Source organism: Apis mellifera, linkage group LG8 (genome assembly GCF_003254395.2).
Source record: "Apis mellifera strain DH4 linkage group LG8, Amel_HAv3.1, whole genome shotgun sequence".
NCBI lineage: Eukaryota > Metazoa > Arthropoda > Insecta > Hymenoptera > Apidae > Apis > Apis mellifera.
In genome coordinates, this window is record NC_037645.1 from 9,675,746 (window position 1) to 9,692,827 (window position 17,082).

At 38.9% G+C, this 17,082-nt stretch overlaps 1 protein-coding gene and 1 long non-coding RNA gene across 4 annotated transcripts in view; one reads left to right on the forward strand and one right to left on the reverse strand.

Moving 5' to 3' along the window:
- Positions 1-11,433, reverse strand: part of LOC107964817 — a 31,790-nt gene extending 20,357 nt beyond the window's left edge. The window contains exon 1 of the long non-coding RNA XR_001703865.2: positions 9,582-11,433. This is a non-coding gene — a long non-coding RNA (uncharacterized LOC107964817). The remainder of the gene's footprint in view (positions 1-9,581) is intronic.
- The window catches only part of Ecr (ecdysone receptor), a 120,853-nt gene that overhangs the window by 48,799 nt on the left and 54,972 nt on the right, over positions 1-17,082 (forward strand). Inside the window, exons 1-2 of one of the 3 annotated variants that reach the window (XM_006568053.3) lie at positions 3,165-3,285; positions 3,776-5,034. In XM_006568053.3, coding sequence (XP_006568116.2) covers positions 4,509-5,034 — 526 coding nt within the window. In that variant the 5' untranslated portion in view covers positions 3,165-3,285; positions 3,776-4,508. 3 annotated transcript variants of the gene reach the window in all.

A 17,082-nucleotide genomic window follows, 5' to 3' on the forward strand; every position in this document is an offset into this window, starting at 1 on the left:
GAAATTTTCTAACGTTTCTTATATTCATCGTATATTAAAATAAAATTATTTATTCCTGTTAAAGAAACTCCAGCTTCTAAATCTTGCAAAATTTTGTTTCGATTTTTCTTTAGATATCTTATATTCATCGTATATCAAAATAAAATTATTTATTATTATTCCAATTATTATTATTACTTAAATCAAGTTTAAAAGTAAAGAAAGTCTTCTAAATGTTACAAAGTCTTGTTTTAGTTCTTCTTTAGAGAGAATTTATTATTATTTAGAAATTATTTAAAATCTATTATTTAGAATTATTTAGAATCTAACATCTCTTATATTTATCGTATATTAAAATAAAATTATTTATTCCTGTTAAAGAAAGTCCAGCTTCTAAATTTTGTAAAATCTTGTTTTAATTTTTCGTCGAATTTTTCTTTTTTTCTTTTTCTTTAGAGAGATATATTTAGAAATTTTCCAACGTCTCTTATATTCGTCGTATACTAAAAGAAAATTATTTATTATTATTCCAATTACTTAAATCAAATAGTTTTAAAAGTAAAGAAAGTGCAGCTCCTAAATGTTGCAAAGTCTTGTTTCAATTTTTCGTCGGGTTTCGTCGAGTTTGAAAGTCTCGAGGCCCCTGGCGTCGAGTAACAAGGCTCGGATGCGACCTCCCGCATTCTCCACTGGAGGAGAGTTCACGGCTCGATCGGAGGAGGGGGTTGGAAGGGTGGAGGGATTTATTGCTCCGGAGGTCGCAGCTGGGATTCGCATCCTAGAGCTAGGCCAGGCATTGACCTAGATGTCCTGTTTGCGTTTCTAACCTTATTTTTCCTCTCCAACCTTATTTTTCTCCTCTCCACTTCCTCCATCTCACTCTTTCTCCCCCTTTTTCTTCTTTTCTCTTTCCTTTTATCTATACACGTTACACAATCTTTCTTTTTTTCTTTCAAATCAAAATTTTTAATTTCGTCCAAATTATCCCAAATTGATTCCTCGTCTCTCGTGAATTATTTAAAAAAAAAAAGAATGAAACAATTATATTTCTCATATTGTTGTCATCTTCTTCTTTCCATTATATGAGACTGATTTTCCATCTGAGAAAATTTTCAGAGTTTCGAATTTGTTAGTTGAACACACCGACTAATTCTCGGAAAGGTATTCGTGGATATCCATCGAGTCCGCGAGGGCAGGATTTCGCTCGATTTAACGGCGCTAATGCGAGAAAAATGGGGAGGGGCTACCTGTTGATATATAATCTCGCGTGGCGGCCGTCCGTGCCGGTTGCCATCCTGCAGGCGCGCGCCGCGCCCCGCCGTTCAATTTACGATTCGACGCGCACGTCCAACCCCGACACGAATTCAATATCCGTAATAATATCCGAACGTGTTTCGATACCGATGGACGATGCGTCTCTCGCGTCACCGCTTTCACCATGAAAAACGGAAGAGAGAGATAGAAAGAGGGGGAGAGGTTGCTCTTTACAACCGCAATTATTGGAAATTGAATATACCGTCGCCTTGGTTCGAGAGTCAGGCGTAACTAGGGATTTTCTGCTGCTCGAATCTTTTTTTCACAACATTGTGAATCTCTCTTTCAAAGGATATCCAGAAATAGAATTTTCTTCGAGAGGTTTAAGCTTCCAAAAAAAGAAAAAATTAAAAAATACAATTTTCATCTTTTCCCTTCAATTTTACTTGTTCAATAAAATTTCCAAAAGATATATTTCCTCATATATTTCTAGAAACTATTTCTAGATATATTTCCTTATTTTTTCCAAAAGATATATTTCTAGAAACGGTGGAAAGGCAATGGGGGAAGAGATGGAATTCGGTCGGAGGGAAAGGCGGAAGAAAGGAAGGCAGGAATTGGCGGGCGGACTGCTAGTGGGGTGGGTCAGGGTTAGTGTCGAAGGTTAGGCTGCCCCTTCCCCTTTCCCTGCCCCCTCCCTCTACCCACAATCCTCGAGAGTCGGGCGCCAAGAGTGAAGGGGCGTAGACGATCGATATTCCACTACTCGCTGTACAACTACTACTTTTTCATCCGCTCTTGACGCACTTTCCGAACTTTCTAACCCCGTTCCCTTCGATGTTATCTAAGGTGGAAGGGGCACTCGTTCCAGCTCGATCTAATTTGCATACTACATGCGCATCCTTCCCACAGGAAGTTGGAAATTCGAGGATTTAAAAAGAACTTTTTTTTTTTTGGAAATTTTCAGATATTCTCAAGTTTCAATTTTCATTTCGTTTCGAGACAATTCCATATTTATTTGCTTATTTTTCGATCGAAATCTTGCGAGCGGTATCGTCGATCCGAAATATTAGGATTAAGTAATCGATCAGAAGTCGGCCAGATGACAACCGATCGATAGATCCAACCACACACCTCGACCTTTGACAATTACATAAAATCGACAAGCTTCTAATCTTGCTCCGTCAAAAGAGAGAGGAAAAAAGAATTTATTCTTACTGAAAGATTAATTCAATTCGTCCACGAAGACGGATAAGAATTCTTCGATTCGAACGAGTTCTTCACGAAACATGACGTGATATTTGAAAAACCGACGTACGATTCTCTCGTCGAAGAGAACGATATAATTAGGACGAGGGAGCAAGGGAAAGAGGGGAATATGGGAGAAGAAACGGTAAACAAAGAGGGGGGATGGCCGAAACGTCGAAATAATCGAAATCGTCTCGATCGTCGTCTTTTCGGGAGTGGAGGGGAGGGTCAGCGCCGCGTAGAAAGTCGGACCCGGCCCGTTCTCGCCTTCTCGCGATTGGTCACCGTTTCAAGGCTATGGGGCGCCATGGAGGGGGACGGTTTGGACGGACTACGTCGCCACCATACGGACTCTCTCTATCTCTCTCTCTCTCTCTCTCCGTGCCTCGAATCGCGCGTTCGCACGTCGCTTCGCAAACGTTTCTTCCCCGTCAGTCCGCCGGATTTCACGGGCTCCTATCCGGGATTCCCGCTGCGTTTTAGTCTCGTTTCGAGGCTGTACAGAAACAGATGGCGCGGCGATCCAAGCGAGCGGTCCATACGACTCGTTGAGATTCGAATATCGATCTTGGAAATTATTCTCTCTCTATCTATCTATCTATATCTATCTATCTCTTTCTCTCTCTCGTCGCTCCAATTTAATAGAGATTATCGTATTTAATATCGCAATTTTTTTCTTTTAGAAAAAATTACTTTTGGAATGGTTGTTACGCTGGTACTCGGAAGAACAAGTGGTTGTGGTTTAGTGATCGGTGGATGTTTGCTTTGAGATGATGATGGATTTTTAAGAAGCTGAGGGGAAAGGTAATTGCTTCCTTTCTCTTTTTTCCTTAGGAATTCGTTCCTCGCGCAACAATTTCCTTGCAGTTGCAATTTTGATCGTTTAAACGGGAAGGGAGAAGGAACGGTTTCACGGTGATCGACGACGTCAACTTTCGCTCTCTCCGTTCTCTCTCGAAAGGAAAAAGAGAGAGAGAGAAAAAGAAACGAGCCATCCTATCAATTTACAATTGCATTGTTCCCGTGCTACGTGCGTTGTTGTCGTAACACTCCTCTTTCTCGATTGCTCAATTTCCACGTGACTCGAGTTGCGTCGAGGCAACCGCTGTCCTTGTCAAACGCATCTCAACTTTCTTCCCCTCCCGCTCGACGGTATTAATTAAACCATTTACCAACCATCATTATCCCTATCGTCGAGAATTATTTTTAAGAAACTTTGCAACATACTAATATACATATATATTTAACATTTAAAGAAATTCCATCAAAGGATGCAATCGTATTTTCGTTCCAGATACCTCAACACAGCAACGGGCGACGAAAAACGACTCGATCGGTATGCACCTGGGACCGCGGTTCGAGGCGCACTTCAAGATGCGGTAGAGGAAGTCCCTCGACCCGAGCTCACCCGAATCCAGACCGGTGCAACAACCGACAGTTATCCCGCGATATTCCCGGTGACACGTACGAAGCATAATAATCGCATGCATAATAACAACAATCAACGGAGCGAGACTCCTGGAACGTAGAAAAGAAGGAAAAGAATCCGGCAAAGGATTCCTGAAATACCCATCCATCCACTCAGTGCGGCCAACCCAAGGCTCTCTCTCAGTTTCTCAGGCCGAACGAGCCCGGGAGCCTCGGATCGATCGATCGATGAGAACCACTGCCCTCTGAAAGGATCCCTTTAGAGGAGCGCGCCTAGGCGCGCGCGATCGTCCTCCCCTTCGAGAAAAAACGTCATCGTCGACCTTTCCCCCTGCCCCTCCCCGCCGTTAAACCGTTTCCCTCCCCCGTCGAGGGGCACCTTTTCGAGAGAAGAGAAGTGAAGAAGAAGAAGAAACAGAAGAAACAGAAGAGGAGGAGGAAGAAGGAGAGACCCGGTCGTCGTCACGGTGGCAAGCTTAGTGAGCGGGAACGTAGCGGTGCGTTACGATGAGGCGTCAGGAGTGGTTGGCACGGGGGGTGTCGTGTTGGCAGCCACTCCCAGGTTAGCCGCCGCTACGGACCAGGCCACGTCCGCCACCATGGACACCAGCGACTCCAGCATGGACACGACTAACGGGGGGGGCTCGAGCGCCGGGGTTGGCGTGGTCGGTGGGACGATCGCCTCTGTGGTGGCAGGGGCCGCGTCCTTGACCCTGGTCAAGGCCGAGACGCCCGAACACCTGGCCGGGACGTCGACGACGGCCGCCGCGACGCCGACGCCCCCGTCGGTCCCCGTCGGATCGGCGGTGGCCGGGACGGCCGGTGGCGCCCTCTTCCCCGGCATGGCCGCGGCGGGCAAGGGCGCCGCGAGATCCGACGACTGGCTCGCGAACGCGAACAGCCCGGTCGGCTCCCCGTCCGCCGCGTTGCAGCCGCAGCACGTGGTCTACGGGAATCCTCAGCAACAACAGCTCGCCGCCGAGACGCAGCAGCAGCAGCAGCAGCCGCCCCTCGCCCACTCAAGCCCCCTCGCGCATCAGCAGCAACAGCCCAACAGCAACAACGGCTACGCCAGTCCTATGAGCACCAGCAGCTACGATCCTTACAGTCCCAACAGTAAGATAGGTGAGTCGAAACGATTCTATTATCTACCCGTCCTTCTTCCTTCCTTGTTATTAACCGACCTTCGAAAAGGATGGATATATATGTGTATATACGCATGCGCAGCGTGTATACGAATCCTTGCGAGGAGACGCGAATATATTATATAGATGCGCAGTGTGTATACGAATTCTTGCGAGGTACATAGACGCGAATATATAGATACGCATGCGCAGCGTACGAATCCTTGCGAGGAACATAGACGCGAATATATTATATAGATACGCTTGCGCAGTGTGTATACGAATTCTTGCGAGGATACATAGGCGCGAATATATAGATACGCATGCGCAGCGTGTATACGAATTCTTGCGAGGATACATAGGCGCGAATATATAGATACGCATGCGCAGCGTACGAATCCTTGCGAGGAACATAGGCGCGAATATATAGATACGCATGCGCAGCGTGTATACAAATCCTTGCGAGAATACGTAGGCGCGTATATATATATATATAGATACGCAGCGTGTATACGAATCCTTGCGAGGATACATAGGTGCGAATGTATATAGATATGCATGCGCAGCGTGTATACGAATCCTTGCGAGGATATATAGACGCGTATATATATATATATATATATATAGATACGCAGTGTGTATACGAATCCTTGCGAGGATATATAGACGCGAATATAGATAGATACGCATGCGCAGCGTACGAATCCTTGCGAGGATACGTAGGCACGTATATATATATATATATATATATATATAGATACGCAGCGTGTATACGAATCCTTGCGAGGATACGTAAATGCGTGTATATATATATATAGATATGTGTGCGCAGCGTGTATACGAATCCTTGCGAGGATCTTGGGCGCGTCGAGGAGGTGGGGAAGGGAGGGGGGTACGATGAGGAATTCAGCGCGCGTCATTCGCGCGTTTCTTCCTGACAGTGGCGCGCGCGCGGCCTGCGAGAAAAAGAGAGTGAAACTTGGACGAGCAGCCGGATGTGACGTCACCGGCCACGTTCTTCTCTCACGCAGCCTTCCTTCCCCCTTCCTCTCCCTCCTCCTCCTCTCGGCCTCCTCTCCTTCCCTTGCCTCCCACCGCGACCGTTGTGTCTCTTGCGTCCACTTCCGTCAATTCAAGTGATTGCTTGCACTACTGCCATACTGCACCGTTCTCCCGCGTTGTTGGCGTTGTTGGCCGATGCACGACGACGCTACGAGCGCGCGTCCGATCGCGATACGGGCCCCGCCGATGGGCGCCGCCGATAACGATCCTGCTTCGCGCTCTTGACGGGGAGGGGGGGCGTGGGGGTTCGTCGAGGTCTCGCGTATTTTTTTTTTCTTTTTTTTTTTTTAAGTCAGTTGGACGATTAAGCGGTTAGTTAAGTTTAGAAAACTAGATGATTGATTCGATTCGTGGCAAAGCGTTGTTTAATATTTTTTTTGTTTTTTTTTTTTGTAATTATAGACGCGCAGTCGCTTTAATTCTATTTTCGCGATGAATTACAATTAGTAAAATGCAGAAATTTATATTATATTGACAAGTGGATGAAATTATTTTATACATATATATATATATTCGTTTAATTATAAATAATTAGGAATTAAGGTGAACGTTATTTGGAAGGAACGAATTTTTTTCTCGAGACTTTTTCAAGGAAAGAGAAAAAAGAGTGAATGGCGAATTCTCGTTCAGAAAATTCGTGGATCAAACGAGATGTTAACAGGCTTAATGTCTCTTGACTTCTTCCCGTCTCGTGGGCGAACGAAATTCTATGCCAGACAAACGGCCCAACGGGATACAAAGGGATATTACTTGACGTTAATGAAGATCATTTTCGATAATACGGTCCATACATTAACCACGGCTGGATATTTTGAAATAACTTTTCTCTTCTCCTTCGAATATTTAAATCGAATCATTGAAGTAAAATTATAATTAAATTCGTATATATATGTGTGTGTGTACGATTATAATTTCCAGACATTTTGTTCCACGAGACGAAAAAAATGAGATAAATATAGTTTTAGAACAGGAGGAAACCCAGCTGATCCCCAGCGGGTAACGAGAGTGGCATTGTGTCTCGAAGCGGGATAAAAATAGAGATGAATGTTACATTTCCCTGCCCAGCGATATGTGCTAATTTGCCCCTTGTGTAAGGGCGAAACTTTTTCTCCTTTGTTTTCTCAGCTAGGGTTACGTGTGCTGCCCGGTTTTTTATTAATCCAAATTATCGATTTATCGGTATAATAAACTTTTCTTCGTCGGCCGCGAGAAATGTTTGAATTTTTTCTTTTCTCTCTCTCGCGAGCGAGATGCTCGCCTGATTCATCCTTTTTGCTTTCGTTCTTCGTTAATTAGCCGTACGCCAGCTCATTTCATTGATAAATTATGCCTCTGATAATCGGCCGTTATCGGTGGAACTCGACTTTCCACTTAAAACTTCCGTTTTTTTCTTCCCCCCCTCCTTTCTTCCTCTCTTTTCGAAATATCGAATCGTATTTTTCACTACGATAAAGAGTATAATTCCTTTTAATAGCCTAAGGATTTATTAAATTGCGAGACAAGGCACGAATTATTAAAAGGGTTTTCTTTAGATAACGGATAATCTAGGGACTTTTCTCTCTCTCTATATATATATACATATTTTTTTTCTTCTATTAGGATAAGAATCGTATTTCTATTAAACAGAGACTTATTAGTGTAATTTAAGTGTGAGGAGAAAGTTAATAGGATTGGACTGAGAGAAAGAGAAAAAAATCCCTAGATTAATCGTGACGATATAAAAGTCTAACGAGATTCTTCTTACCTCCTTGAACGAATGAAATTCTCAGATAAAAAGAAAAAAAAAAAATACGATGCACGAACGAAGTTTAACGAAGCTTCTTTTTTTTTCTTTTCGGGGAAAATAATTTTCCAGGGATATTTAATTGCGCGCGAAACGGGCTGGTGAGGCGTGTGAACTTGACTCGAGAGGAGAATAGAGCTTAATAGATATTCCGTACTAATTTTCAACGCGCCGGTATCTATTAGCATTATCTATGACCAGTCCTATTTAAACGCGTTTATGTGGGCTGTGACATTGATTATGAAACAGTGGCCATTATCGGAACTCTTCTAAGCCGCTTATTCGCCGCGATATGGGTATTTCGCGTTGGTATTTGTGATCGAACCCGCATCATTCGCCGTTTAAACAATGGACAGATAAGTGTGCAACGCGTAAAAGTTCTCTCAAAAATTATTTTTTTCGCAATATATACATATACATCGACGATGACGAGAAAAAAACGTTGCGAAAACGAATTGGAAATTTCCCTTCGAGTCGAATCCATCGTTGCCTCGCGTTTCGGCAACAGTGCACGATTCTTAAAAAAAAAGAAGAAAAATAGACTTTGTTTTGCCACCTCTTTTATTATTTTTCCACTTTTCCACGGTCTCGGATCGCGTCTGAGAACCGACGGCTGGATTTTCCAGCGTGGCTAATAGCGGGTAGCGCTGTGTGTGAATTACAGCAGGATGCAGATACGGCCTTGAGTGGCGATGCACGAACGTGGTGTGCGTGTCGCGGCACGGTGCGCACGGTTCGAGCGAGCACACGCACAGATCTCGGCTCCGTTGTGCTGTATTCATGTGTATATATATATATATATACGTGTGTACGGACGACGGGCAGCACGTGTATGCTGCGCTATGTGTTGACGGCCGTTCGCACACACATGCGCGCATACGCGCATGCGCGAGGTGCAGGCGAGGTTAATACTACCAGATAGAGCAACGTGTATATACTGCGCGTTATTTAGAGCTTGCGCGTTCTTTAGAGACGTCGATCGGATCGACGACTCGGGGAAATCGATGCTGCCTTTTGCTCTTTTTTCAAGAGGGGGATTCACTCGTTTTCTTTTTTGGAGATCGCGTCGGGCGGGCAAAAGCCAAGTTACGAAACGATGATGTAAAAGACGGTCGAGAAAGTAAACGAGACGGGTGGCTCCGTGCTAACTGAACGCGATTCACTTTCGTGACTTGCTCCCCACCTCCTTCCCCTCCTCCTCCTCGTCCTCCTGCTCCTGTCCCTATCCCCCTCCCTTTCTCTGTTCTTGGAACTCACTTCGTCATTTCGCTTCTTCTGCGCAATAGTCATTCGTTTTAACGGCCACGCTGCCTCTAAGGCTTAATTAGTATTATAGGCTATATATGTATATACGTGTTTTAATCGGAACGGTTGCGAGCGGATATTCCAGATTCTCGAAGCTAATTGGCTCTAAGAGGTATGGATCTATAATCTACAGCCAATTAATAAATGCTATTCCATGCGTTGTAAAGCGATAGAATTTAAATTATTTCGATGTATTAATCACGATAATTCGGAGAGACGATCGTTGACCATGAATCGTTTATTTAATATTATAATTCTCGAATAATCGGTCCTCCTTGGAACCTTCTATCGTTATACCCAATTTAAGAAAGAAAACGATCCCCAATTAACGAAATTTATCGAAATTTTTTTTACACTCCGAAATTTTATATTAAAAAAACATCGCTCTGAATGTTCACCTTAAAGTTTTCGCCTTAAGCTCTCGCATAACCTTCGATACCTGAGAGGCGTTGATCAACGGCGATGGTCGCGTGATATCGATTCATACACGACAGTTTAGCGCAACAGTTACGTAAACTGCACTGCTCTCGGGGTCCCTGTTTGCGTGTACATGCGCTTAAACTCCGTGAGCGTGAAACAGCGCGCCGATGGGACGAGGTTAATGACAATATGTCGGACTGCCACGGTTCCTCCCACGCGCTCGGTTGTACTGGCCCATATAATTGTTATTCCGTCTCGCGCACCAGACACCCATACACACGCTCGCACGCACACGGATACGTACACGCGCGGCCGGCCATTTAATTTTCCATCGGTGAGCCGTTTTTGCGCGGAAAGGTCTGGTATCCGGTTATTTCGCGTTGTTTATCTCTCTCGCATGCCCGGTCTTCTTTATGGCGCTCCTTCCTTGCTTGCTTGCTTGCTTAGGTTAGGTCTTTTTTTCTCTTCTTTTTTCTGGAACCTTCGATGGGCTTCTCGAGACCGTTTCGCGAGTCTTCTCCTTTGATGAGGTTTTAAGTTGGAAATAATTTGCAGGGTGATGGGTGTACGCGTGGCAACGTTGCCCTCGTTGTTTTCAGTCGAGTTGAACGTTCCTCTTCTCAGTTTCCCTAAGCGTGGTAAAACGATAGGAATTTCGAGCGAAATCTTTCGGATATTATTTCTCTCTTAACTTCGTCGTTTCAGAATTCGAAAAATCGAAACGAAACTAATTTCATTGGAATTTAAGATTATATAAATTTTTTTTTTTTTATCGAGGACGAAGTAAATGGAAGGATTCGTTTCCACGTAGGGGAAACGCTATTAGGAAAGTTGCGATTCTTTTTTCCAGTTGGATAAAAATCGCAATCTTGAAAGCAGTTGCACAATGTCCTTCGCCGACACTTCCGGCGACCTTCCGTCGGTGTTTCCGGTTCGTATCCGCCTCCGGTTTAGAGAACCGGAAGTCACGCTGTTCGCGAAAGCTGTTCGCAAGCCAGGGACCACGCAAATGGAAGCGTATATATACAAGCGTATATTCAACCTCCGCTTTTACGCTTCCACATGTTATCTATTTACGTAGAAATCATATTTCCACCAACTTGCTTGCTCCAATCAAATATTACAATCGTCATATTTAATTAACGAAATTTACCATCCGAATTTATCGAATTATCTATCCTTTATATATATTTTTTTTTTTAATCCAACAAAATGAATCGTGCGATTCGATCAATCGTTATTATACGTCCAAAATCATTCTTGAAAGAATTAATCGTAAAAATTTATAGCGAACAACAATAATAATGGAGAAATCCTCGTTTCGGACGAATCGATAGAATTCTATCGAGATGTAAGCGTTATAAATTGAGCGTTGGGTACGTAATTTGAATGGTTTGTGGTGGGAGAGAGAGAGAGCACGTATCGTTGACATATCCGCACACCGGCGCGCAGACATCTCGTCGATACGTGGCCGAGCAGAGAGCATCGGGACGTTCTATATTTACCAGCGGTTCACTTATCAGCCGTTTATCAGCGAGACAGCCGGAGGAGGCGACTCTTCTCTATATACGCTATGGCAAACACACAGCCCTCCGCTTTCTCTCTTCACCTCCTCCACCTTTCCTGTCCCGTGTGTATTTTTATTCCTGTTGCGGCTCTCTTACGTAACCTCGAATCTGTATGTATTATACGTCGCGGTGTGCACCTCTTTTCTCTCTCTCTCTCTCTCTTTCTTTTCTTCTTTTAAGATTCCTTTTTTAAGAAGATCGATGAGATTGAAATAGATCATTGAAATAGAAATTTTTTGCCAGAGGAATTATTATTTTGGCTTTGGATTTGAATAAATATATAATTTAAATATATAAATAAATAAATATATAAACATATAATTTTATTTAATAAATATATAAATAAATAATTTGAATAAATAGGAAATTCTAGGGAGTTTTAATGGATATCATTGCTGGTATTTGCTCTTCTTTTTAGAGTTAGTTTTATTAGAATTAAATTAATTAATATTAAATCTAACAACAAAATTCCTAGATTAATATATTATATAGTATCAGTAATTTCAAGAATTTTTCTATTTTTTTATAATTATTGTATACTTATCCTCCATTAGATTTGTTAAATCTGATATTTTTTAATTTCATAGTTCAAATTTTATTTTTCTTAAATATTGGAACTTTTCATTTTTGAATAATTCTCTCTTATGAAATGATAAATTGAAAACAAATTTTTTTAATGTCAACGTTAATTAAATTTATTCCAATTTATATAATAGTTTCAATAACTAAAATTAATTCATGAACTTGTAAATAGAATATATATTTCGTTTTATGCAAATAAATTTTACACACCAAAAAAATTATTAGCACTTTCATTTTAGATTTAATAAATAAAGATATATTTGTTATTTTAATCATTTTATATTCAATTAATTATTTCTTATTAATTAGATTCTTAAATAAATTTAATATTCAAAATTTTAATTAAACGTTTGAAATTGTTTCGAGAAGAATTTTTATTTTACCGTGGAAACACTTTGAAAATTCTATTCTAGAATAATTTTTCTCTGTTTTATTCTAATTTAAAATAACATTCATCTATTTTTGATCAACTTCGTCGTTTCAAAATTTCGAAAAAAAATCTTTTTTAATTATTAATCATCAAATGACACAAATGATCGTCGAGTCTAAAAAGAGAAAACTCGAGTGAGAATCATTACATATATATATATATATATATATCATTTTTATCTCTAGTTGAGAAAAATATGGGGGATTTGCTAAAAAAGCAAAGTTATCGTTGAAAAAAGGCAAAAAGACGTATATGTGGCGTTGATGTAGGTCGTCGGTGCGTAATCAGTCAGTCGCTTCGCTTATCAGAAACGCTATCGGCATATCATCTGTTCGGGCCATGCCTGACCCACATCAGCCTGGTGTCCAATCGAAATCGAGCTCGAGCTCTGTCTCGAATTTTCACCGATGATTCACGTTTGCGTTTAATTCTCTGCAATTTTTTTTTTTTTTTATCTTGCTCGGTCGATAAATAAAAAACCCAGTCGGTCAAAAAGGTAAATGGAAAATTTTCACGAAATAATTTTTCGTTTCGATCACAAGTTAAAAAGAATTAAAATTTATCACTGTAATAATAATTTTGTTGTTATCTGAAATCTCAATTTTCTTTCAATAAAAATACAATCTTTATCTTCTCTTCTGTATTATTTTCTATAAATATGTTTATTTTTAAATCTTGAGAGAAATTTCGAAGCGTCTCCAATTTATTGGATCTCTTAAACGATTTCACGTATTTCGATGTATTTTCTTCGTATCTCGATCGATTTATTTCTTCTTACACGTTTTCGAAAACAAACTGCTCCGTTTCCGGAAATGCGATAATAGCGTTCGATTGCACACTCGTATCGTCCGAGAAATAAATCGAAGATTTATCTGAATTTTAATCGAATCGAAATTAACAGTGCAGATAAATTTCCAATGGCTTACGTGTCTTAAAAAAAAAAAAAAAAAAAAAATTAACCGAGTTTCTATTATTTTTCCTAATTGCATTCAAATTTATTGTATCCGATCGGTAAATTTCGACTCGACGAAAACAGGTGTTCGTTGGAACAGTGGAAGTCGATGACCAACTCGAGGTTTGCGAATTTAGGTCGCATGATATCGGGCTGGTTCGAGGTGCGGGCGCCAGGACGTACTTTACTTCGTACCTTATCGTGATCCGTGTTATCACGGTCAAGATAAGGGTACCTCGTGCTCTGCCCAGGTAACCGATTACAAACCGTCCGTATGTAGTTTGCAATTTTCATCAGGCTGTAATTTCGACTGTACTTCGATCTCGTCCACGTGTACGATCTTTCTCGAGTTAACATTTCCTCCATTTTTTTTTTCCTTTTAATATCGATCGAGTGAAAAAAATGAAGAGAGTTTGTTAAGAATGAGAAAATCGAGCGAAGATGGATTTTATTTATGATGGGAATAAATATTTGATTGGAAAAAATTTTTCGATCGTAAATGAAACCGTTTGCTTGCTGGGATTATTATACGTATTTGGTTTCTTTTGACCGCCATTTTGACCGATGCGAATAAGTTCTTTTTACGGTTTAAACTTTTTGTTCGAGAAACACATTGTCTTCTTAAAAGATCATAATTATATGAAGTATGCATGATATAGTTTTAATACGTATTTCGTTTACGTAGTTATTTACGAACGATTTTGATCGAACGAAGAGAAGAGAAAGAATTGTTTGATAAAGTTTTATAAAATCGCGCTTTTATAAAGTTGACCCTGTGACGCCATCTACCAGGCCGGGCAGAATCACTCGGTATTCCCAATTTGATCGATAGATGGCGCCACAGTTTCGTTTGGCGGTCGTTGAAAAATCGACTGGTGACGTATATTGTGCAAAAAGTGCGAAAAAAATCTTGAACAATTAACGACAGCCTGTTGCGAGTGTTCATTAATCATCTGTCAACGATATTCATCAACGAAACGAGGTAGGATATTCGTGTAATTAATTTGCATACAGTATTTAGCGAAGATCATTAACCTCGATATATCCGTGTCCCTGATATGAAATTTTCTAACCTATGCAAATTAATGTGCGCTATATTGGATATATAGTTACGTGAAAACGTGTATTTTAACAAGTTGATATAACATGAACGAAGAAACGATTGAAAGAATAATTTCGTTTGTTGTTATATTTGTAAATTATGTTATTATTATTGTTTTTTTTTAATCTTATTCTCTTTAACATTTCGCAATTATGAATTTAGATTTGAAACGTTTTCGAAAAATCGAACGATCGGCGATTATTACGTTTCTTTTGTAAAATTTACTTTCATTTATTAAACTAGCGCTTTCTAAGCGGAATTCAATTCGATTTCAATTTCTAACGTTAAAAAGATGGAACGTTAGATGGTTAAAACCGGGAAGAGGCGTCCTCGGTTTACGAGGACACGAGAACGCTAGGAAGGAATGACGTTTACTTGGCGCACTCGTTCGACCAGTTTTTACTGTCCGTGTTAGTCCCCTTTCGCAGATTCAGCGGCAATTTATAAGTATATAGTTGCCAAGCTATAGAAAATCGATTTTTAAACAAGTAAAATTGTATGTATTGCACGTATCTAATCTCTATATATCTAAAGATAAGTGGAAACATTTTTTTTTATTATTTTTCTTGGAAAATTTTAATGGTGCATAATGCAATGATGTAAATATGCATAAAAAAAAAAAATTTAGAATATACAGCTATAATTTTTTGATTTTATTTCATATTTAATACTATTTAATTTTACATTATGCAATTGATAGATTAAAAATGACATGTATGATTATATATGCATTTAATATGATTATTATATATACATATAATAATATATTATAGTATAATTTTATATATACATAATAATTTGTCTAAAATAGATTATTAAACTGACATTTAATTCAGATTGAATGTAGTAAGCATTATATATTAGTCATTGTAACGTAATAAGCATAATGTATAAAATTCACAATTGAATAATTAATATTTATCATTCTATTATTTTATTGTGAATTGTAATATCAAATATACTTAAATTATATTAGACTAATATTGGATATATTATAAATATATATAAACTATCAAACAATACAACATTAATGTTCAGAGATAGTTCTTTATGCCATTGCTGTTAATGTTGACGTTGTCTAATATTCTTATCGTTATAATGCTTATTTCAATATCTAACATGACACTGTTATTTAATATTCCAATATTTTGATAACGTAGCCTGCTATTATGAAGATAATAGCTTTAAGTGATACATGGTACTGTGTAAACAGTAAATAGTAATCTAATATAGTGTACGGTTGTGTAATATATGCACATTGGTACATTTATTCTAGCAGATATTCACCGAATATATTGAGAAGATAAAACTAAAAATAAAATGATTATATTAAAAATGATTATATTAAGAAATTTGATAAATTTTAAACTTATGATATGGAATTACAAAAAAATAGCTGATATAAAAATGAAATATAAAATTTGACGATAAAATGTTTTGTTGAGAAATATATATTGACAGGGAACGATAATTTTTCATTTCCATTTTAATATAATGGAGAATAATAGAACAATGATAGAAATTTTTTTAAAAATAGGTTAGAATTTAATTCAATATAGATTAGGTAATTAAATGGAAAGTATTATACTAAATTATTATATACTATATTAAATATAGATAAATATATATTATTCATTTGATTAAAATAAAATTCAGTATACAAAATTTTAAATAGTATTTAGTGATTTTAACTTGAACACTAGTTAGTTTTACCAATAGTTAGTTTCACAATTACAAGATGGACTAAAATTAGATTTCTGAAAAGTATTTCAAGCGAATCGAGAAAACAAACATTCATCACATAGCTCGAAGGAATGTAACAAAATATATTAAAAGTTAACAGAAACAATTTTACTTTTCCGTGATGGAAATCGAAGAAAGGAAATGAAAGAGCCGATCGACGCATTGTCTGAGAATCTATAAAAGGCGTACTTTTCCTCTCGACTGGCATAAAACTTGGAAAGTATGTTAATGCCAACCTTTAGTCGACAAGGAATATTTTCCATCGAGAAATCATGATTTTCCACTACTTCTACGAGCAATGGAGGAATATTATTAATCAATTTCGATCGGATAATAAACGGTTGAAAAATACTGATTTTTCGAATTTTTTTTCTTTTTTTTTTTCCTTTTTCCCGTTTCTCAAACGAAAAAAAAAAAAGAAAGAAAAAAAAAATATTTATATTAAAAAAGAAAAATAACCAGATTTCGAGAAGAATGTATTAGATTTACGATTGTCAATATTTAACGTCTCATTTATTTGAAAATGTATAGAGGAGGAAAACATTTTAAAATGCGAATATTCCGTTCCTAACAAATCCCGTCATAAATTAGCACGTAAATAAATACTCACATTTATTAAACAAAGAATAACGAAACGAGGAAGTATGGCTAAAGAATGCACCGATGACAAATAAATCAGTATGCTAATGAAAGAATTCCATTCTTCTGCAATCACTGTGATTAACAAACCTTATGAACATGCAGATTGCATAATATTATACGTGTAAAAATACAATCAGCTGATGATAAATATATTGAATTCGCAACAAGTTTTCTTTTTATATTTTGGCATCGATCGCCATTTGTAACCATTCGTTGCATGGTTAAAAAAAAGAAAAGAAAAGAAAAGAAAAGAAAAGAGCCCGTTCCCGTAGAAGAAAAATAAAAATCTAATGGCGATCGGGAATGGGGAAACCTTGCCGCGAGCCCGCAGTTTCGACAATGAGCCAAGTTACGAAATTCGTTATCGTTACGAAAGTGATAGAAGAAGGAAATTCGAAAAGCGGGTTACGAAATCGATTTACAATCGCTTCTGGCCGACTCGAACACACACCTCGAGCGC